At 40.6% G+C, this 24,410-nt stretch overlaps 1 protein-coding gene across 2 annotated transcripts in view; it reads right to left on the reverse strand.

Annotated features, from left to right (window-relative positions):
- gsg1l2b (gsg1-like 2b) overlaps positions 1-24,410 on the reverse strand; it is a 146,569-nt gene that overhangs the window by 116,952 nt on the left and 5,207 nt on the right. For both annotated transcript variants that reach the window (XM_043714421.1, XM_043714420.1), the window contains exon 3: positions 7,197-7,349. In XM_043714421.1, coding sequence (XP_043570356.1) covers positions 7,197-7,349 — 153 coding nt within the window. The remainder of the gene's footprint in view (positions 1-7,196; positions 7,350-24,410) is intronic.

Genomic DNA, 24,410 nt, shown 5'->3' on the forward strand with positions numbered 1-24,410 from the left:
CCTCTCTGCCGGCACCCCTTCTCCACCCTCACCTTAACCTCCGTCCACCTATCGTATTCCCAATGCACCCCCCCCCAAGTCCCTCCTCCCTACCTTTTATCTTAGCCTGCTGGGCACACCCTCCTCATTCCTGAAGAAGGGCTTATGCCCGAAACGTCGACTCTCCTGCTTCTTTGATGCTCTCTGACCTGCTGCGCTTTTCCAGCAACACATTTTTAAGCCCAGAGTCATGAATCCAGCCCTGTCCATCACGCAAACCAGCCTTCCACCTATTGACTCCATATTCACATCCTGCTGCATTGGAAAAGCACCAACATAATCAAAAGCCCCTCCCACGCCGGTTGCACTCTCTTCCAACATCTTCTGTCAGGTAGAAGATATAAAAGTTTGTATACACTTAAGAAAGATTCAACAGGACCAACGTCTTCCCCACTGTTATTAGATTTCTGAATAGGCCTCTCAAATTTTAAATTTAATGTTTATCCCACTTTCTGTGCACCTTCTCTGTAACTGTAACATTGCATTCCTCGCTCTGTTCCAATTTCCCTAAGCACTTTGCCTGTACCACATGCAAAACAAAACTTTTCACTGTACCCAGGCACATGTGAAAATAATAAATCAAATCAAGGATTTTAAAGGATATATATCCTATTGAAAAGACAGGTGGGCAGAGGGGATGGAGTTGCCTTATTAGTAAGAAACAAAGTTAAATCAATAGTAAGAAATGAAGTAGGGTCAGATGGTATAGAATCTGTGTGGATAGAATTGAGGAACCACAAAGATAAAAAAAAAAACATAGTTGGAGTTATGTACAGGCCTCCAAACAGTAGTCAGGAGGTGGGGTGCAGGGTACTTCAGGAGATAGAAAAGATGTATAGGAAAGGCAAAGTTAAAGTGATCATGGGAGATTTCAATATGCAGGTGGACTGTGAAGATCTGGTTGGTAGTGGTTCGCAAGAAAAGGAATTTGTGGAATGTCCATGAGATGGCTTTTTGGAGCAGGTTGTAGTGGAGCCCACTAGGGAACAGACAGTACTGGATTTAGTGCTGTGCAATGAGGCAGACTTGATAAGGTAGCTTAAGGAAGGAACCCTTAGGAGGCAGTGATCATAATATGATTGAATTTACTCTGCAATTTGAGAGGGAGAAGATAGAATCAGAGGTAACAGTACTACAGCTGAATAAAGGCGACTACGAGAGGCATGAGGGAGGAGCTGGGTAGAATTGACTGGGGAGGAGCCTAACAGGAAAGACAGTGGAACAGCAATGGCAGGAGTTTCTGGGAGTAATTCAGGAGACACAGCAGAGATTCATCCCGAGGTAAAAGAAGCATGGTACAGGGAGGATGAGGGAACTGTGGCTGAGTAGGGAAGTCAGGGATAGCATAAAAGCAAAAGAGAAAGCATATAATGTGGCAAAGGGCAGTGGGAAACCAGAGAATTGGGAAGCTTACAAAGACCAACTGAGGGCAACAAAAATAGAAATAAGGAGGGAGAAGATTAAATATGAGGGTAAGCTAGCCAATAAAGAAAAGAAAAACATATAAAGGGCAAAAGAGAGGCAAAAGTGGACATTGCTGGAAAATGATACTGGAGAGATAATGGTGGGAAACAAGGAAATGGCTGAGGGACCTCACAGTGGAAGACACAGGCAATATCGCAAATATTCGAGAGTGGGGGGATGAGCTAAGTACGGTGGCCATTACCAAGGAGAAGATGTTATAAAAACTGAATGGTCTGAAGGTGGATAAATAACCTGAACCAAATGGATTACACTCTGGGTTTATACTTGATGGAGTTTAGAAGGATGAGGGGGATCTAATTGAAACATACAAAATACTGAATGGCCTGGAGAAAGTGGATGTTGGGAAGGTTTTTCCATTGGTCGGAGAGACCAGGACTCAAGGGCCACAGACATAGAGTAAAGGGAAGACCTTTTAGAACGGAGATAAGGAGAAACTTCTTGAGCCAGAGAGTGGTGAATCTGTGGAATTCATGGCCACAGATTCTCAGATTCTGTGGAGGCTGTGGAGGGAAAGTCATTGGGTGTACTTAAGACTGGGATAAATAGATTTTTGAGTATCAAGGGGATCAAGGGTTACGGGGAGAAAGCGGGAGAATGAGGTTGAGAAACCTAGCAGCCATGATAGAATGGTGGAGCAGACTTGATTGGCTGAATGACCTAATTTCTGCTCCTATGTCTTATGTTCTTAAATCAAATCAACTCAATTTGAAGGCCATTGAGAAATCTGCAATTATTGGTCTGACTCCACAACTGGCAAACCATGAGGATGATCATCAATGATTGTGGAAAATCCATCTGTTTTCTAGTGGGGAGGAAACCTGCCATCCTTACCTGGTTGGGTCTACATGTGACTCCAGACCCACAGCAATGTCGTTGATTTTTATCTGTCCATATAAATGGTCCAGACAGCCCCTAATTGAAAGGACGGGCAACAAATGCAGGCCTTTCCAGTGTCATCCACACGTCATGAAAGAATTTGATCATGCTTGGATTCTGCTTTTCCAAAGTTGTTTGAGGAGGAGGTCTTGACCATAATACTCCCTGCTTTGCTTTGAAATAGCATGGAATCTTCTACATTTATTTCTTGGGGGCTCTCACTGGGAACATCAACCTGGTTTATATACTCCAGGCTCTGCAGATGGGCTTGAACCCACGATCTTATGATCCAGAGGCAAGAGTGAAAGCATTCTACCTGACAGCACAAAATAATTTGCGCTCACAAAGTATGGCACTGTTAATAATCAACACTCTTCTCACGAGATTTAAAATTCAAAACACGTTGCCGTGCCAACCTAAGCACAGTGTATACAAGATCGGCTGATAGGGTGCTACTGTCTGAGGATTGCAATGGTAACTGACACTCTCAGATCAAGCTCCCATTCAGCTACATTGAAAGTAAAACTGATAGAATTATGACTCTGGCTTCCAATCTGGGTAGCAAAGGAAATGAGAAAAATTGAAGTCAGAGTATTGATCAAATGTGAAGGAATTAGTGTGGTGGGGCCGACAGACTGTCGCCTATTATGGCTGAATTAAATGTTTGTCCTGTCATGACAGATCATGCAGATTTTACCGGAAAATCCCTGAATAAGTAAAACAATTCTACTCTGTTAACGCTGCCGCATGTTTCCTCATTTCTCGTGGGAAATTAAATGTGCATTTCAGCTGTGGGAGAGTTTCACAGCCTCACTCGATAGTTAATGCACGTGTTTCCTCTGAATGCTCCCGGCATCGTTTTCAGGAGGCAGAAACCTGGCTTCCTTTCCATAAAGGATACTGGAGCTGGTTTAGTGCCCACACCATTACTGAGATGTTTCGAGTAAGAAAACATGACACACTGAATAACTTGTGTGAAGATTGAAGTAATACTGGTTTCTCATAAATAACAGACAACAATCTATGGATAAAATAATTATGGCTGCCATCTCCAGCTGTAAACTCTTCCCTTGGTGTGATGATGTTTGCCCCCAACATGAATGGTGGCTTCACCTTGCTTTCTTTAATCTCTGTAATGGCAACAGTATCCTTCTTCTCAATGTTTGGGCCAGAGCTATTGATTTGGCTGGAGAATGGGAGAAGGTCACATAACTGTCAGGTGCATTCCATGTTATCTGAAGCTACTTTGTTATAATGCTGTTGCCATGACTAACATGGAGTTGAGGAGTGGGTTTCTTCAGTCAGAGTGTGGCGAGCCTGTGGAATTGATTGTGGTCAAAATATTGAATGTTTTCCAGAAGGAATTTCAAGACTGGGCGCATATTTTTAAGGTGAGATGAGAAAGATTTTAAAAAGATATGAGGGGCAATTTTTTTACACAGAGAGTGATTTGTGTGTGGAATGAACGTCCTGAGGAAGTGGCGGGTGTGAATTCAGCTACAATGTTTAAAAGACATTTGGATAAGTACACGAATAAGAAATATTTAGAGGGATATGGGCCAAGTGCAGGTGGGTGGGGCTAGTTTAGTTTAGGATTATGGCTGGCATGGACTGATTGGACCAAAGGGTTTGCTTCTGTAGTGTGTAAGTTTATAAGGTTCTTACAGCTGAAAGGATCAAAGGTTAAAGGGACAATGGAACAGAGTTAGATGATCATACCGAAGGGCAGAGCAGGCTTAAAGGGTCGAATGGCCTAATCCTGCTCCTGTTTTCTATGGTTCGATAAACAGAAGGTGTTTGAAGCCAGTGAAAGGGCATTTTGGTTGCAGGAATGATTTAGTTGGAGCTTAAGTGAATGTGAAATTTGAGGAACAGCTTGCTTATTTAAAATTGCAGAATTTTATGGGCAGAATTATAGCTGTCAACATTAAACCTCAATTAATGAGACGAATGCAATTAAAAAGCGGAGTCCTTGTAAATTGTGGGGATTAGTGAAGATGCATTGATGACAAGGGCCAGGTATACAGGTTAACAGGGGAAAGGCTTATATGAAGAAAGGGTATTGTAGAGACAGTAAGGACAAGGTGTTGGCTAGAAATGGGAGCAGCCAGAAACAGAAGGGCTGTGACTGACCAAAAGGAATGCTCTTCTGACTGGAGAGTTAAGGGTACAATTCAGTAACAATGGTAGTGAAATAGAAAAGGCAAAAAATGATGGTAGTGAGGCCAAATCTCGGCAGACAACCATCAGAGCCCGAATAATCTCGGAGAAAGGTCAAATGATATACTGCTGTAGGGGCTGCTGAGCTCCTTAAACATGGCAGAAAGAGGCCTAACACTTTATATCACAACCCGATCTATAAATATATTTTCTCTGGATGCACCAGGTAACCAATACCCCTTGATCTGCATTTGACCTAACCGCTGTCTTTAAATGTCCACATTGAAACTGCTGACAACACTGGGGCAAGTCATGATGCTCCTTCCCCTCTGGACAGAGTAACAGGTCATACCACAGGTCATGCCTGATAAATCTTGACTCACTTATCCATATGCAAAATTGATAATGGCTAATATTAATATTGTTTTACACTCATGTCAACATTGCATCAACTTTTCACAGAGTTCACACAGCTACTAAAATTCTTTTTAACTGCCTTGCTGGTGGAAAACAAATTAGAGAAATTAACACTTTTCCTTGGAGATACAAAGATAGAGAGAAGTTTTCACAGTGGCATTCAGGTCTGGACAGAGTAGATACGGAGAAACTGTTTCTGCTCATGAAAGGGTAGAGAAGGAGAGCACATGGATTTAAAGCAATTAGCAAAAGAAGTAAAAGCCATATTTCTCATCTGGCAAGTGGTTAGGGTTTGCGATGCAATGCCTGAGTATAGTCGGGACAGACTCAATCCATATGCCCAAAAGGAAGATTGACTCATTTGAAAAAGAGGAACAATGTGCAGGATTTTGGGGAGAATTAAGGAGGATGACACAAAGTGAAATGCTTGGTTGGAGAGCTGGTGCAGATATGATGGACTGAATTTCTCTTGCTGTGATGTAGCAGTTTGAGTGACTCTGCTGATACACCACATAGCATTTTTTAGTGCCTTTATTTCAAATGTTTACGTTAAACTCCACGTACATTGTTGGCATCTTCTGAGCTTCTTTTTGGCCATTGTGTTGTCCAAATTTCAAAGAATCCCGCCAGTGTGGAAATTGGTCATTTGGTCCAACAAGTCCATCCTGACTCTCTGAAGAGAATCCCACCCAGACCCTGCATTTCCCACCTCTAGTTCACACATCTCTGGGCACTATTGGTGATTTAGCATGGCCAATCCATTTAAGATACACATCTTGGTACTGTGGGAGGAAACTTTCACAGACATGGAGAGACTGTGCAAACTCCACACGGACAGTCGTCCCAGGCTGAAATCGAACCCGGGTCCCTGATGCTGTGAGGCAGCAGTGCTAACCACTGAGTCACCATGCCACCCCACAAGCATGAGAGTGGATATTTAAAACAGGACAGGTTATTTGCCTGCCCTGAAGCTGCTGATTTTAACTCCTGGTATCAAACTATAATGAGAGGATGCTCTAATACCAATGCTAGGCTTGCCACTTCAGTCACTACATCCGCAGACTGTCCCAACAATCAACCCAGATGCAACAAGTTGACGCCACTACACCAGTTCAGGGCAAAGTGTTCCTCTCACAATTGATCTCCTCCTTCCAGACGACCTTCTGGGACATCTAATGTATGATACAACAGAAGTCCAGTTCCATTGATTCAAAGACCATTCCTATGAACCTACTGATTACCTTCCATGTGAAGGAGCTTCCAAATATTGACCCTTAAAATGAGATTTCTGACTCAGTGGTCTTGACAGGTTTAAAAGTAATACTATAGGTTTTTTTTTCCACCATCAATTAATCCTAAAACTCTGCTTCTATGACATTACTGTTGGAGTTGAAATGTCATAGCAGTGACAACCAACAATTTATATCGGACTCCTGAGATTATCTGAGCAGATTGTTGTAAAATTTCAGTATAGCTCCTGTCATTGAAAGTGTCATTATCTAGGACACAATGGTTTTTGTTCTCCCCATTGTGGGTATATATTTCTCACAAATTTTGGCACCAGTCACTCCTCCAACCCAGTTTTGATGAGTTATACTGAGGAATAAAATGGACAGAGACACCCAGTTGTGTCGAATAACATTGTCATTTGCAAAGTGACTGCACTATTTAAAAATTGTAGAATTTGTTATTTCCTGCTTACTCATGGAAATATAAGTTTAAAATGTCCATAGTGCTTTTTAAGTTCTGACCTGTTGTCATTCCAAATTTCAAAAAATATTCTCAAGTCCTCAGGTGAGCTATTGAACTATCTGTCTCATACACTGTTAAATGGAAGTTGTCAATGGCCCAGTTAAAAGGACATATCGATTATAAATCTTGGTTAACTCTGTTGTTCCTGTGTTCCTATTAACCATCTTGTGTTAATCACTAACCAGTTATATGTATCCCCCATTGTCGTTTCTCGTTAATTGCATGTTAGTCCCAGTGACACCATTAGCAGGATGAGCTTTGATATTCGGCCTTCATTATCTAATTGTCTGTGGAGTGGTTATACTCGCTGCTAAAGACTAAAACCTAGGAACAGCACATTCAGTACAACCACTTAACCATATCGCTTTAAGCTCTGCAAAGCTTCATCACTCCCTCAGACTCGGATCACAGATAAATTGGAACTCAGCATTTCACAAGAGATAGATACTAAATATTGGAGTAATTACCTGAAAGGACAGTGAAGATGGCAGCAAAGGCATTCAGTTTCAAGCCATCGATCACATTTGTGTAGTGACAGATCTCTACACACATGAGGCTGAGACCCACAATCAGTAAAAGGATGTAAAGAATCTCTGCTACAATAGACAGCCAAAGGACACCTAGAAGGAAAGATAAATTAAACAAATAAATTGAGTATTATCTGAATAACAGTTATATTTAATTGTGTATGATTTAAGATTCTAACCAAAGCAGAATAACCATCTAGGCGTTAAGTTTGATTTTTATTTTTCAATCACAGAAATTGTTAACTGTGGGACTGACCTTACTTTCAAGGGCCCCTCTATAGACCGTGGACACTGACTACCTAGAGCTACACCCTAATTGTTGGCTACTTAGAAGATGTGATGGTCCAAATATACCACAGCATGGGTTTGCAAATAAAATTTTAGTACATAGTGAAAAATACATGTGTGCACTCCAATTATAATACATTATTGTGATCTGGACGCAGAAATGGACACAAGCTATAATGTTTGTAAAAGGTGACTGTTTTGGAATGCTACCTACTCCTTGCAATTTTTAAAACAATAATTATAGCGCTTTTAGTGAGCTTGTCAAAAGGAGACATGGAGATGCAGTCCCTGGACTAAATTAGAAACTGGTCTGTTGCTTATTATTGTTTATTTTGATTAGCAGATTACACATAAATAATCAGTCATAGAACTCAAACAGTGTGGAGGGAAGGCCATTTGGCCTTTCAATCCACACCAACCCTCCAAAAAGCATCCCACCCAGACCCACCCCCTTACCCTATTCTTGTAACCCTGCATTTCCCATGACCAATCCACCTAACCTGTACATCTTTGGACTGTGGGAGGAAACTGGCGCATCTGGAGGAAACCTACGCAGACAGAAGGAGCATGTGCAGACTCCACACAGACACTTGCCCGAGGCTAGAATTGAATGCATGCCCCTAACACTGTCAGGCAGCAATGCTAACCACTGACCCACCTCTCCACCCCAAATTTATCACTTTTCCTTTCACTTGGAAAGTAAGTGATTATTATCAGAGAGAGTATTACCAGCTCCATTGTGTAATCAGGCTGCAGTCCACTTGCTCCAGTGACACAGTGGGATTTTCAAGCATTTACGTGCACTTATACACAATACCAGTTCACCTGCCAACAAGTGTTAAACAATCAACTGAATGTGCACATCAGTTTCTGTTAAATCCTGAGCTAAAGGCTGGAGAGGAACAAGGTAACTTTCATTATAGATAGACTAAGGTGAGGTTCTGAGCTTTGTAAGTCAAGCATATCTAGTTTCCACACTTTGAACTGTGTTTAGAGGAAATGCATTGACTAAGGAAAATAGGACCAGATAGAAGGACATATTCATGCTCAGTGCTGGTTTGCAGCTTTAGTCCAAATAGAGATTTGGCTTTAAGCTCATGGTGAAGTTGACGGTAGAAATGCCATTCAATGTCTTGGCACTAGATCAGCCACCCACTCTCTCTAGCTCCTAGAATGGACTAAGATGTTAGTTTGAGTTAAAATCACTTCAGTGGATCCCAATCAGCTTTGAACAATGTGACCACACTGTAAACAGTTAAGGAATGAGTAAGACAGTGAACTTACCTTAGTTTTCATTCAGTTTCCAAATCTGATCCAGGTCAAATGTCATTTACAAATAACACCAAATAACTATTGCTCGCAATCAATCCTAGTTTCAACGATCAGCATTTTAGCATTTTGAGGGCACAGATATCTGAACATTGAATACATTGACATTATCAGAAAACCTGGTTTTGGACAGATTTCCAGAGGTCAGCTGTTTTGAGAAGCTGAATTGACATTAACGAATTAGATAATTTAACCCAGAGTGCTTCAGCTTTGATTGTGTTCATTAATTCAGCTTTTCAATGCAATTGTCATCATTCTGCCCCCTCAGTGCTGGATCCTCTGATAATTTTGTCAGAGGCAAATACGACAGAAAGATAGAATGCCAGCTTCTATCAGAATTACTTGTAATTTTTGATATCCAAGATTTGCTGATTCATTCTGAATGATGTATTAACCTGATTGCTCACGGCTAATGTTCAGTCATACATATTCCTTTAATTTTGATTCATAGATTTTCATTCATAAAAGATAAAACATGCTGTTCAGTGTTGGCATGTGAGAATATATTGGTGTCTTGGAGCATTCCTGTATATACTGGGATAGCAAAGTGTTTGTGAGAAGCTTCCATGTCATTAAGAAGCTGCCTTAATCAGTCCAGCCAATTAATCCATTTGAGTAGCTGAGGCAATTGAGTACAAGCCAATGGCATCCCAGGTTTGATCACTGCATACTGAGTTAGATCATTATCAGCTATGCCACTGACAGAAATGTTATTCAGTGGCCTGGGCAAGGGAACAGAAAAACGGCCAGGGTTCTTGTTCCTTCAGTAATTAGCTAGTTTTCTGCTCAAGGTGCAGATATCTGTATGAAGAAAGTGAGGACTGCAGATGCTGGAGATCAGTCAAGACTGTGGTGCTGGAAAAGCACAGCCAGTCACACAGCATCTGAGGAGAATCGATGTTTCAAGCATAAGCCCTTCATCAGGAATGATGAAGAGCTCATTCCTGATGAAGAGCTTATGCTGGAAACATCAATTCTCCTGCTCCTCGGAAGCTGCCTACTCGGCTGTGCTTTTCCAGCACCACACTCTTTGATGCAGATACCTGTATGTTTAAATAAAGACAGAAAAGAGATGGTCTTTGATTACATGCACCGTGAACTAACCCCAACACTCGCTGTCAAGATAATTCTTTGCTATGATGAGTGTACTCAACAAATCAGATTCCAGAGTGAGTGTCTTGTTCAACAATAGATATTATTTTTGCTATTTATTTACCCTGCAGTCATACACTGAATATATTCACAACAGACTGTCAATATACTTTTAATAAATGAACATCAAAGTTAATTACACTCAAAAGAAAGAAAAAAAATACAAACTGTTTGGCACTGTGTGTAAGAACTATCTGAAATGCTCTGATTGCAAGCATTAGAAAGAAGAATTCAGTCTTTTCAATCTCAGGAATAACTTTATAGAGCTCATTCCCCAGTGAAAGGTCATCCTTGCCCCAATTTAAAGCATCCTATTCAATTCACTCATTTGATTTCTGTTTGTTTAGTTAAATTCCTCTTTCTGGGGCGGCGGAAGAATTGTTATTGAAGAAGAAGGCACGGAGTCAATCTCAGGAACAACTTTACAGAGCTCATTCCCCAGTGAAAGGTCATCCTTGCCCCAATTTAAAGCATCCTATTCAATTCACTCATTTGATTTCTGTTTGTTTAATTAAATTCCTCTTTCTGGAACTGACTTGGAGGTGCCCGTGTTGGACTGGGGTGGACAAAGTTAAAAATCACATAACACCAGGTTATAGTTCAACAGGTTTATTTAGAAACACTAGCTTTCAAAGCACTGCTTCTTCATCAGGTGGTTGTGGAGAGTACGATAATAAGACAGAATTTATTGTAAAATGAGTACAGTGTCATGGAGATGTGATGATACATTAAACAATTTTAGGTTAAGTCTTTTATCTTTTAGAATGGGATGTGCTAGTTTCTGTTCTTTGATATGTAAATCCCAGAACTTCTTTTAAGTTACATTCTCAAGAAAGGTCTATCTTTTCTAACAATAGATGCCATCTCAGATCAGACAATGCATTAAAATGTGAGGTCTGTCTTTGCCCCAGTGTTGAGTTTGACTGGTTCTATTTTTAAAGTGGGATTTACAGAGTTTAATATGGATTCATGCAGCTTTTGAGCAAAATAAAATGTAATTCTGCAAAAGCAAATTCAACCCATAAACTTATATGTGTGCACGTATAGGAGAGAGAGTGAGTGTGTGTGACTGCATGTGGGTGTGAGTGCATGTGATAGAGTGCGTGTGTGTAAATGTGTGCGTGTAGGCTTGGTTAAGAGTGTATGTGTGTGTGATGGGATATATGCCTGTGAGAGGGTGCGTGTGTGGGTGTGAGAGTGGGGGTTGTATGTGTTTGAGAGAAAGTCTGTGTTAGCATGTGTGTGTGCGTGTGTAATGGGATCATCTATCGTGTGACATGAACCCAAGTAACACAGTACTCATTTGGCCATAAAGTCTGTGTCTTATGATCTTATTCTCCACAACCACCTGAAGAAGAAGCAACGCTTCTAAAGCTAGTGTTTCCAAATAAACCTGTTGGACTATAACCTGGTGTCATGTGATTTTTAACTTTCTGAAAACTGTCAACAAACCGTAAACACAGCTCAATTATTTCCTTAAGTGGTTCCTTAAACTCCTCTTCCATAGCCTTCTGTTCTGGAGCCTTTCTCTTCTTAACATTAAGCCACTTAAGACTCATTTTATTCCAGCCTGACTATTTTGGTGATTGCAGTTATTATTGGCCTTTTCGCTCTGAATGATCTGCTTCTGACAGGAACCAACACAGTTTGTCTGTCAGTGGTTCAGTCTTTCTTTCTCTTTATGTTTTGGACACTTTGTTGCTAGGTATTGTCAGTGTTATTTTTCATTTCTACACCTTGTTCCTAATGCACTTAACTTTTCACCTCAATCTCTACTCCAGGGTCATAAACCCTAAATAAAAGTTCAATTCTAGCAGCATACTTTGGAAAGGATGTGAGACAGTGCAGTGGGACTATGCTGGGTTGCACCAGGGCTGAGGGACTTCAGTTACGTGGAGAAACTAAACAAGTGGCTTATTTACCCGACAGCAGAGAAGACTGGTAGAAGATTTAGTACAGGCATTCAATATCATGAACTAAATTTAAAAGTCAAGAATCAGAAAGAATTGAAAACCATTGACCTTTGAACCAGAGTTAACACGAAAAAACGTTTTCATGATAAGATGCAGTTTTAGGATCAGGAATGTGCTATCTGAAGTGATGGAAGCACATTCAATAGTAATGTCTTAAAGTTAATTAGATAAAGGTTAGAACCCTCATATATCACAGGAACATTAGGAAAGAACAGAAGAATGGAATTAAAAAGATTGCTTGAGCAAAGAGCCATCATGGGAATGATGGGCCAAATGACCTCCTTCTGCACCATATCATTGTGTGATTCTCAAAGGCCACTGGTGATGGGTTTACCTCAGCAAAAGGCTGATAATATGCTGCCAGTGATTTTCTGAAAACTGGGAACCACGGCAGATTCTGATCATTCACACTCTCCCAGACCCTTTCCTGATCTAGTTCCATCAATGACAGTCAGACCAGTGGCTGACCTGACCTCAAGATACAAGATGCTCTTAAACAGTGAGTCACTGGGAGGAGTTTCAATGTATTTTTTTTCTTAACTGTGACTCTATCCACCTTTGCAATGGAATTCTTGGTTAGTGCAAGTGACTCATGCAGAGGAGACAAAGTACAGTTGAATCTGTCCAATGTAAAAGTTATACAGCATTTGATGTTACACATTCTAGTTTAGCATGCCTACTATCATTAGATATTGATACATGGGATCGTAATTGCTGTAAATGACAACCTTCATGTCACATGATACAATGGAATTCATTAATTTACAAGATAGTGATCAAATAAATGCACCAATAATATCTGAGAACTTTAGAAACACATATAGCTTTAATATTGGGCTTGCAGACTTGACTGAGCATGATCTAGGATGTAACAATTTTGTGTTCTCTGATAGTGACTCAACTGCTGGTTGCTACTCATCTATACCTTGCTTTACCAACTTGCACCAACATCTCAACCACTGTTCAACTGATGAGAGGAGCTCATGGCTCCCTCAGTCATTCATTTCTTGTCACTTTGTAATGTTATGTAAATATGTTTAAATATTGTATATTCACTGAGCCTTGGAATAACCCAGCTTCAGTAACATTAGCAGCTCGGTACAGTCAAATGTGAAGCTGCTAAACTATACACATGGAAAACAAGTGATTTCTACAATAGAGGAATATGGAAAAATAGAGAGAAAGCATTTTGATTAGGAGTAATTGAGAAAATACCTAGTCTCCCAGGGAGAAATGGCATTGCAGTTCACACAATCTGTACCAGCTTCACACACATTTGCAATATGTGGTTGAAATTATGAGAAAAGAGATTAACTATCTTCTACCAACTCCCTCTGTGAAGAACTGACTGGGTTTTAAATTATTAGGTTTTGAACAGGACTGATTATCAGACTCAGCAGGCTCCCTTCAATGAGTGGTCTTGCTCACAGGTGCAAATTACAGTGAGGGGTTTAATTCTCCACGGGAGTGAGTTAAGAACAATGTGGCGAGGGATGATGCAGCAAGTAATAAAGACTGAGAGATCATTTCAACAGAGAGAGTGCTTTGCTTATTATAAGGTCTCCACCTTCTTTACAATAATCCTGAATCGTGCACCACTGTCATAAATAAATGCTTCGAGATGACCTAATTTTTAGTCTCTCTGCAAAACACAATCTCTTTTTCTCAGCTGTTGACCATTTTGAGTTTATTTCAAAGCTATTGTCTGCTTTTGCTTTTTAGTCTATTGACAATTGCTCAAGCTCAACATATTTTGTGAATCAACAAATCTTAATCATGGAATAATTAATTCTTGGTTAATTAATTTAACTCAATCAGCTATCAGCAATCTGTAATGAATGGTGTGCAGAAACTTTGTGTCATTGCACAGTAATCATTGTAAACATTTAGTTCATATATTGTGTTAAAACAAGTTGTGTTTTGTTTTTCTTTAGTTGAATTATGTGGGGCAATTTGAATGTATTTCTTATTTTCCTCTCTCAGCAAATGTAGTCAATGGCAGAAATGATTAAAATTTGTCTGAATATAAGTCTGAAAGAGTAATGGACTTCAGCCCTGTTCAGGATAATCTGATCATTTCTACCCCTTATAAATGTTATTCATGGTTCACTGATAGCATGTTCATCTCTGAATCCAGCATACATAATCAATGTGACACTCTGCACAATTGGAGGAGGTGTCTTTTGAATGAGGCAACAAACAGAGACCCTTCTGTTTCTCAGCTTTCCATTAAATGTGCTGCAGCAGTGTTAAAAGAAGAGTAGGGCAGTTTCCCATCATAAAGTCATTGGGTTGTACAGCATGGAAACAGACCTTTCAGTCCAACTCATCCAGGCTGACCAGATATCCTAAATTAATCTTGTTCCATTTGCCCAGATTTGGTCCATATCCCCCTAAACCTTTCCTATTCACTTACCCATTCAAATGCCTTTTGAATATTGTAATTGTACGAGCCTCCACTACTTCCTTTGGCAGCCCATTCCATACAGATATCACCATCTGTGTGAAAAAGTTGCCCCTTAGGTCCCTTTTATATCTTTCCCCTCTCACCTTATACCTATGCCCTCTAGTTGTGGACTCCTCTACCCTGAGAAAAAGACCTTGGCTATTCACCCCATCTATGCCCCTCTGATTTTGTAAACTTCTATAAGATCACCCCTCAACCTCCGATGCTCCAGGGAAAATAGCCCCAACCTCTTCTGCCTATCAATTTATCTCAAACCCCCCAACTCTGGCAACATCCTTGTAAATCTTTTCTACACCCTTTCAAGTTTAACAACTTCTTTCCAAAAGCAGGGAGACCTGAATTGAATGCAATATTCCAACATAGTTAGTATTTGTAACATTTAAGTATTTGCAAATCCTTAGGCCATAAAATTAAAAATTATGCCTCTCTTTTCTCCTTTTCTTTTAGAAGTCAATTATGCTTACAATTCCACTTTATTTTTCTCTTAAGACTCGATTAGCTTTATGTGAAAGTAAAAGACAAGATAAACGTAGCTGTAATGACAGGTCTGCAAAATTTTAATAAATAGTAGGCCAGAGAAGGAACTGCTGGTCATTTTGACCCATTGATCATTGTTTCTGAAATCTTACCCACCGCTGATGTTAAACTAACTACCCAATCATTACCAGGGATGTCCTTCCACAGTTTCTTCTACAAAGGGATCCCAGTTGCTACATCTCAATGCCCCTGTCTCTCGGAAGATTAAGGCAGGTCCTCTTATCTCCATCCTAACCTGTTAAAAAGAAAACTGGGGTGGAAACTGTCTCAATCAGGCGACTTCCATCTGACTTCCACTCCTGTCTTCCATCAAATGAAGCATTAATCAGAGTGCTACAGGGGTGAGTTTGAAAGGATTTAACAAGTTCTGATTTCAGTCACCTGAATTGTTATTAATGCAACAAGATCTGCACAAGTATTTATAACCTTCACTGACTCAGTGGTACAACTAGCAAGGTAAATGGAACTGGAGTCATTAATAATGTTGGAGATAGTGTTAAATACATTTACACTGTTGTCAAATTCTGCAGTGCAATCACTGTTGAGGAGTATCTGACATTCAGTCAAAATCAGCAAAGGAGGTAAATGGTGTTCAGCCTGTTGGTGCAGTTTATGCCTTTATAGGGAGAGGATCTTATGGAAGAAGAGGCAGACACATTGAGTTTGTCACAAAGTTAGCAGTTGGGTTAGAATTCATGCTTTGTAGAAATATATTTGAATTATGTAGACAAGTGAGATTGTTTATATTTGAAGCAAAGTCAAAACATATTTGAGGATAGCACGATGCACAAAACCTAAAATGGGAATATTAGTGTATCTCCCTTAAAATTATGTTTTATTTTTGCAAAACAAGCAAGAGACCTGTGCCATATAGGTTAGATTCTAGTTCGTCATCCAAAATAAACGAGTGGTTTAACCAAGCAGCAATCACTTAGCAGCCATTTCAGAGAATCAGAATAGAAGTTTCCTCTAAAATAGTTATTTCTCAGTTTGCGTACTGAATCTGCTCTATTCACGGTCAACTATAAGTGAGACTAGATGAAGTCCCTTTTTTGTTGAAGCTCATGTATTCCATTATTGGAGTGTTCTTCACCTCACATTCCTCCATCCATTGTACAAGTTGCTCGTGGTGTGTTACAGTCGCTCAACACGTCTGTTTTGCTCTGACAACATGCACTTTCACATCGAGACTGGCTCTAATGTAATGAGGGGTATGCCAGTTTCCAAGCGATCGATTGTGTTAGAGAACTCTCTAGTCCGAGGCACGAACAGATGTTTCTGCGGATATCAGTGAAAAATCAGAATGGTGTGTTGCCCCCCTGGTGCCAGGATTGAGGATATCTCAGAGAGGGTGCAGAATGTTCTCAAAGGGGAGGGGAACCAGCAGGAGGTCATTGTACACATCAGAGCTAACGACATAGAGAAGGAAAAGGATGGGATTCTGAAGGGAAAATATGGAAAGTTAGGCAAGAATTGAAAAAGGAGGTCCTCGAGGGTAGTAATATCTGGATTCTCCCGGTGCTACAAGTTGTGAGAGTAGGAATAGGAGGATAGAGGAGATGAATGTGTGGCTGAGGAGCTGGTGCAGGGGAAAAGGTTTCACACTTCTGGATCATTGGAATCTCTTCTGGGGTAGAAGTGACCTGTACAAGAAGGACAGATTGGATAGGGACTAATTTACTGGCAGGGAGATTTGCTAGAGTTGGTTTGAGAGGATTTAAGCTAGTCAGGTGTGTGTGTTGGGGTGTGGGGGGAAGGGGGGTTGCTGGCAGGTTGGGACTCAGGGAAATAGTGAGGAAAGAGATCAGTCTGAGACTGGTACAGTTGGGAAAGTGAGTGAGTCAAACAGTCAGGGCAGGCAGGGACAAAGCAGAGAACAAGGTTGGACTGACAAATTTAACTACATTTATTTCAATGCAAGAGGCCTAACAGAGAAGGCAGATGAACTCAGGGCATAGTTCGGAGCATGGGACTGGGATATCATAGCAATTACAGAGATGTGGCTCAGGGATGGACAGGACTGGCAGCTTAATGTTCCAGGACACAAATGCTACAGAAGGATAGAAAAGGAGGCAAGAGAGGAGGGGGAGTGGCATTTTTGATAAGGGATAGCATAATGGCTGTACTTAGGGATGATATTCCTGGGAATGCACACAGGGAAGTTATTTGGATAGAACTGAGAAATAAGAAAGGGATGATTACCTTATTGGGATTGTATCATAGATCCCCAATAGTCAGAGAGAAATTGAGAGACAAATTTGTAAGGAGGTCTCAGTTATCTGAAAGAATAATAGGGTGGTTATGGTAGGGGGTTTTAACTTTCCAGACTGGGACTTCCATAGTGTTAAGGTTTAGATGGAGAGGAATTTGTTAAGTGTGTGCAAGAAAATTTCTGATTCAGTATGTGGATGTACCTACTAGAGAAGGTGCAAAACCTGACCTACTTTTGGGAAATAAGGCAGGGTAGGTATCTGTGGGGGAGCACTTTGGAGCCAGCGACCATAATTCTATTAGTTTTGAAATAGTGATGGAAAAGGATAAACCGGATTTAAAAGTTCACGTTCTAAATTGGAGGAAGGCTAATTTTGACAGTACGAGGCAAGAACTTCAAAAACTGATTGGGCGCAGACATTCACAGGTAAAGGGATGGCTGGAAAATGAGAAGCTTTCAGAAATGAGATAATAAGAGTCCAGAGACAGTATATTCCTGTCAGGGTGAAAGGAAAAGCTGGTAGGTATAGTGAATGCTGGGTGACAAGAGGAATTGAGGTTTTAGTTAAGAAAAAAAAGGAAGTATATGTCAGGTATAAACAGGATAGATTGAGTGAATCCTGTTTATCGAGTGAAGCAGTAGGAGGAGACTTGAGAGGGAAATCAGGAGGGCAAAAAGGGGACATGAGATAGCTTTGGCAATTGGAGTTAAGGAGAGTCCAAAGGTTTTTTACAAATACATTAATGACAAAAAGGTAACTAGGGAGAGAATAGGGCCCCTCAAAGATCAGCAAGGCAGCCTATGTGTGGAGCCGCAGGAGATGAGCGAGATACTAAACGAGTATTTTGTAACACTGTATTTGGAAAGGCAACGACTGATTAGAGATAGCCAACATGGCTTTGTACGTGGGGAATATTGTCTCATGAACTTGATTTCGGTTTTTGAAGAAATAATGAAGAGGATTGATGAGGGCAGAGTGGTGGACATGATCGATATGGACTTCAGTAAAATGTTCGACAAGGTTCCTGATGGGACATTGGTTAGCAAGGTTAGAGATCATGGAATACAGGGAGAACTGACCATTTGGATACAGAACTGGCTCAAAGGTAAAAGAAAGAGGGTGGTGGTGGAGGGTTGCTTTTCAGACTGGAGGCCTGTGACCAGTGGTGTGACACAAGGATCGGTGCTTGGTCCATTACTTTTTGTCATTTATATAAATGATTTGGATGTGAACATAGGAGGTATAATTAGTACGCTTGCAGATGACACCAAGATTGGAGATGTCGTGGACAGTGGAGAAGGTTACCTCAGCGTACATTAGGATCTTGATCAGATGGGCCAATGGGCTGAGGAGTGGCAGATGGAGTCTAATTTAGATAAATGCGAGGTGCTACATTTTGCAAAAGCAAATCAGAGCAGGAGTTTTACACTTCATGGTAAAGTCCTGTGGAGTGTTGCTGAACAAAGAGACATTGGAGTGCAGGCTCATAGCTCCTTGAAAGTAAAATTGCGGGTAGATAGGATAGTGAAGAAGGTGTTTGGCATGCTTTCCGTTATTGGTCAGAGTATTGAGTACAGGAGTTGGAAGGTCATGCAGCAGCTGGACAGTTTGTTGATTCAGCCACTTTTAGAATATTGCGTGAAATTCTGACCTCCTTCCTATCAGAAGGATGTTGTGAAACTTGAAAGGGTTCAGAAAAGATTTACAAAGGTGTTGACAGGGTTGGAGGTTTTGTGCAACAGGAAGATTCTGAACAGGCTGGGGCTGTTTTTCCTGGAGTTTCAGCAGCTGAGGGGTGACCTTATAGAGGTTTATAAAATCATGAGGGGCATGGATAGGATAAATAGACAAAGTCTTTTCCCTGTGTGGGGGGGGGAGTCCAGAACTAGAGGACTTAGTTTAGTGTGAGAGGGAAAAGATATAAAATAGACCTAACGGTCAATGTTTTCATGCAGAGGGTGGTGGAATGAGCTACCAGAGGAAGAGGCGGAGGATGGTACAATTACAGCATTTAAAAGGCATCTGGATGGGTATATGAATAGGAGGGGGTTTAGAGGGATATGGGCCAAGTGCTGGAAAATGGGACTAGATTAGGTTAGGATATCTAGTTGGCATGGACAAGATGGACCGAAGGGTCTGTTTCCATGCTGTACAGCTCTCTGACTCTATGACTCTGTAACTAATTTACATCTGGTGATGCCTGGTCTGGAGGTTAAAAATAGTTGGATTTATGTTGTACCAGGTTTGGTGACTCAACCTGTGTAGTAGATAGACTGACCTCCTTTTGCCAGCTGGATTTTTACCTTAGTAACAGCAATAAACAAGATCCTAACCACCGTCTCTTAACATTCAATGATATTGGTATTGCTGAATTCCCCGCTCTCAATGTCCTAGGGTTTACCATTGACCAGAAACTGAACTCACCCAACCATTTAGATACCATGACTACAAAAACAAGTCAGAGACTAGGAATTTGGTGGCAACTAACTCACTTTCTAACTCTACAAAGCTGTCCACCATCTATAAATCAGGAGTGTGATAGAACAGTCTGCATGTCACTGGATGAGTGCAACTCCAACAAAACACGAGAAGCTTAATGCCAATCAGGACAAAGCAGCCCATTTGGTAGGCACCCTTGACATTCACTCCCTCCATCACAACAACAGCACAATAGCAGCAATCTGTACCATCTAAGATCTGCAGTGCAACAACGTTGAATGCTCCTCTTACATCACCTTCTAACCCATGACCTCTACCACCTAGAATGACAAGGGAAACAGATGCATGGAAACACCATCATTTGCAAGTTTTCTTCCAAGCCTGACTTGGAAATACATTGCTTTTCCTTCACTGTTGTTCGTCAAAATGCTGGAAGTCCCTTCCTCATAGCACTATGAGTGTTATAAAGCATGTGGACTACAGCAGCTCAAGAAGGTGACTCATCAACATCTTCTCAAGGGCAATTAGGAATGGGTAATAAATGCTGGCCCAACCAGCGATCACCACATCTCACAAGAAGCATAAAAACACATGCAGTCCTTAGACTCTTAGCTTGGCCTTCGATGCTCAGGTCTCTCACACACACATTTCTTATTTGTTTGTATCCCTTGTTTAAATATTGCAATTTTGTGACAGTTTTGGAAAAGGGACTTTCCAGTAATCTCTTCAAAATCAACACCTCAACTGCAACTTGAGCTATATTTAAAATATTATTATACATATATTATTGTGTTGTTGGATTAGAGTAACTTCAAAACGTCTGGAAGATTGCTGACTATAAAACACTCTATTTTTGTTAGAACATTTATGAGAACAACCACTACACTAGCTGCTTTATCTTAGCCTCTCAGATCATACGAGTGTATATCACTTCTTCCAATAACATTCACAGGTTATTACAGTTAACTATATTGTACTGCAATTACATAACCATAAACGTCCAAAGTATGTACTCAAATATAATCCACAAAATAAAAACTTTGGACTTGCGTGGAAAGAATGTCAACTTTGTGACAAGGTGTTTGTAACTTAAGGATGATCAATGTTTCAGTAAAAGACTATTTAAATCTTGACTGAACTGCACAAAAAAAGGGAGAAAAGGGAAGGCAATGCTTGATTTTACTGTAACTCGCTTACAGTTGTCAGGGCTGAAGAATTTATAGGTCTGCCTTTTTATGGGAAATGAAGAAAAACACTGAAGAGAATAGTTAATTGATAAGAATAGTTTGCATCTATATAGAGCCTAGGATGTGTAAGATATCCAAACTGTTTGCAGGAGCATTACTGTATGAAATCTGATATAGCGCCAAAAAAGATGACATGAAAGAGGAGACCAGGAGTTTGGTCAAATTAGTAGACTTAAAGGAAGAAAGAGAGAAAGAGAAGCAAGGCTTCAGACCAAAAGGAGCTATACTAGCAGGGGTAGGCCATTTGACTCAGTATGAAGGTCTGTCATTCCATGAGACCATGGCTGATCTGATAATCCTCAATCTCATTTTCCAGCCTTTTTCCCATAATTCTTGATTCACTTCCTGATTAAAAATCTGTATAGTTCAGCCCTGAATATATCCTGTACTTAACTTGACAGTCCTCTGCAGGAAAGAATTTCATAGATTCAGCACCTTGAGGAAAGAACTTCCTCCTCATCTCTGTCTTAAATGGTGATTCCTTGCTCCAAGTATACACCGTCTGATGCCAGACTCTCCCACAAGGGGAAGTTACCTCTCTGTATCTGTCCCATCAAGTTCCCTAAGAATCTTGTGTGTTTCAGTAAGGTCACCTATCATTCTCCTAAATTCTAATGAGTAGAGGTCCAACCTACTCAAACTTTCATCATAAAACTCTCCCTCCAAACCCAGGATCAACCTAGTGAATGTTCTCTGGACTGCCTCCAATGCCAGGATACCTTTCCTAAGGTAAGCAGACTAGAACTGTTCACAGCATTCCAGCTGAGGTCTGACCAATGCCCTGTACAGTTTCAGAAAGACCTTCCTATTTTTATACTCCATTCCCTATTCCATTAAATATTCCATTTGCCTTCCCTATTACCTGCTGATCCTTGCTATTTGTGATTCATGCACAAAGACCCCAAAGTCCCTCAGAGCTGCAGCTTTCTTCAGTCTTCCCCCATTCAAATAATATTCAACTCTTATTTTTTTTTCCAAAGTACATAATCTCACATTTCCCCCCACTTTATAATTCACTTACCCACTTTCTACCTACTCATTGAACTAGTCTATATCTGTGGTGAAAGGGTTAAAATTGTGTCCCAATACATGTGTGAATCTAACCGAAAATGGAAGGTGTCGCTTAGTCCCGTGTGAATCTTATTACACACCTCCCCGTGTGAATCTTCTTATCTGTATGTAACCAGAATGGAATGTGTTTTTTAGCCTTGCTCTGCTGTTCACATGAATGTTTATATCTGGAAAAGAGTATATCAGCTGGAAAAGTCTCCAGTTCGGTGAGTCTGCTCCGGGGTTACGTTTAACCGCCGAGCGTGGGTTGTTGGCAACCGCTCTACGAGAACTGACGGCTCCCAGTTCCGGTAACATGTAGAGTGAGTATAAGCCAGACCCGTTGTAAGTATGAGACCTGGTTGTGGCGACGCTGCGGGGAATAAAATGCTCATATTCTAGCAGACTCGCCTCTTGGTCGTTTGTTCTGTGTCAGACTACTCTCCTACGAACCTGACCTTGAGAATTTTTTAAAACAATATCCCTCTTTGTATCATCCTCACCACTCGTCTTCCCGCCTATTTTTGTGTCACCTGCAAACCTGGCAATAGTGCAGTCATGTCCAGTATCCAAATCATCAATACTTCTTGTAGAATGTGGCCCCGGCACTGATCCTTGTGGGACCCCACTAGTTACAGGTCACCATCCTGAAAATACCTCCTTTATCCCAACTCTCTGTCTTCTGTTAATTAGCCAATCCTCTATCCATGTGAATATACTATCTCCAACATCATGGGTCCTTATCTTATTAAGTAGCCTTATGTGGGTAGCTTATCACATGTCTTTTGGAAATTCAAATACAGTAGATCTATTGATTCTCCTTTATCTACCCTGCTTGTTACCCCCGAAATAACCTTAAATTTGTCAAGCATGATCTCCTCTTCATGAACCCATGCTGACTCTGCTAAATTATACTATTTGTTTCTAAATGTTCTGCTATCACGTCTTTTTTAGTAGACTTTAAGAGTTTCCTAACAGCAGATGGTAAGTTAACAGACTATACTTTCCTTTTTTCTTTCCCTCCATTTTTGAATAAGGATATTACACTGTCAGTATTTCAAGTCTCTAAGTGATTAAGCTATCTTTGTAGCTATACCCTTTAATGCTAGAATGCATTATGTAATACTGTATTATGTTGCAAGGTGTCAGAGCTAGGGGCTTATCAACCTTTGGACACATTCCTTTAATGCTCGAATCGTAGAATACAATCATAGAATCCCTACAGTATCGAAAAAGGCTATTCAGCTTATCCAGTCAGCACCAACCCTTCGAAGGGGATGCCACCCTATCCCTATCCCTATAACCGTGCATTTCGCACGGCTAATCCACCTAGCCTATACATCTCTGGATACTATGGGGCAATTTAACCTGGCCAATCCGCCGAACTTGCACATCTTTGGATTGTGGGAGGAAACCAAAGTATCTGGAGGAAAACCATGCAGACAACTTGTGAACTCCACAAAGACAATCGTCCATGGCCAGAATCAAACCAGAGTCTCTGGTACTGTGAGGCAGCAGTGCTAACCACTGTGCCACCATGCCATCCAATATAGTGCTGTGTTTATTTTCACTGCCTTTAGTCTCTTCACTATCTAGCATGTTTGGAAGACAAAATATCATCTACACTGAAGCCTAATGCAATGATTTTGTTCAACTCTCTGCAATTATTATGTCCTCAGCCTCATTCTCCAAGAGTTCAATGTTCATTTTGGCCTCTCTCCTTTGTTGACTTTTAAAACTTTCCTGATCTTCTGATTTACCTCTAATCTTTGTCACATTGTATGTTTTCTTTCTTTCGGCAGAGAGAGATTAGAGTGGGGATTTCCACAACCGTCAAATAATAGGGCAAAAGAAGAATTGGATAGATGAACATCAAAAGGTGAATTGCAAGCATTGATGGCAACCAATAATCCCAATCTGACATGAATCATCAATCATGAATCATGTGACTGGTCTCAACCCACATGGGTAAATCTACTTTGAATTTATACTGCACCATTTGCAAAATTATCAGTATACAAGTGAACAGTTAGACTATTAAAGACTGATCTGACATCTGTTAAAATAAATGTATTGTCCGAGGCACTGGTGTTAGTTAGTGTGATTTTCCTAAATCATGACACATAGAGAGAATCTATTGCTGATTATAACCTCTCCCAGCTACACAGAAGATTATGAGAACTCTGTGGCCTCAAAGAGCTTCGACAAAGAAACATTGTCTTTCCTGAACACAGCAGAGAAATGCAGTGACTCAGCATCATTGTTGACCTGCCTTTTCAATTTTTTTTAACAAACCCATTTGTTGGTCTACTTTAAGATAAAAGCAGCAGCTCATCATGCCCCGCAGTCACTTATCCCATAAGCAAATTATCCACTTTCAACAAAAACATTCAACAACATCTTTTTAAGTAGAACATTGCCAGCATTTTTCTTAAGGTTTACACTGTATGTTATGGCAG

The sequence above is a fragment of the Chiloscyllium plagiosum genome, chromosome 24 (genome assembly GCF_004010195.1).
Source record: "Chiloscyllium plagiosum isolate BGI_BamShark_2017 chromosome 24, ASM401019v2, whole genome shotgun sequence".
Lineage (NCBI taxonomy): Eukaryota > Metazoa > Chordata > Chondrichthyes > Orectolobiformes > Hemiscylliidae > Chiloscyllium > Chiloscyllium plagiosum.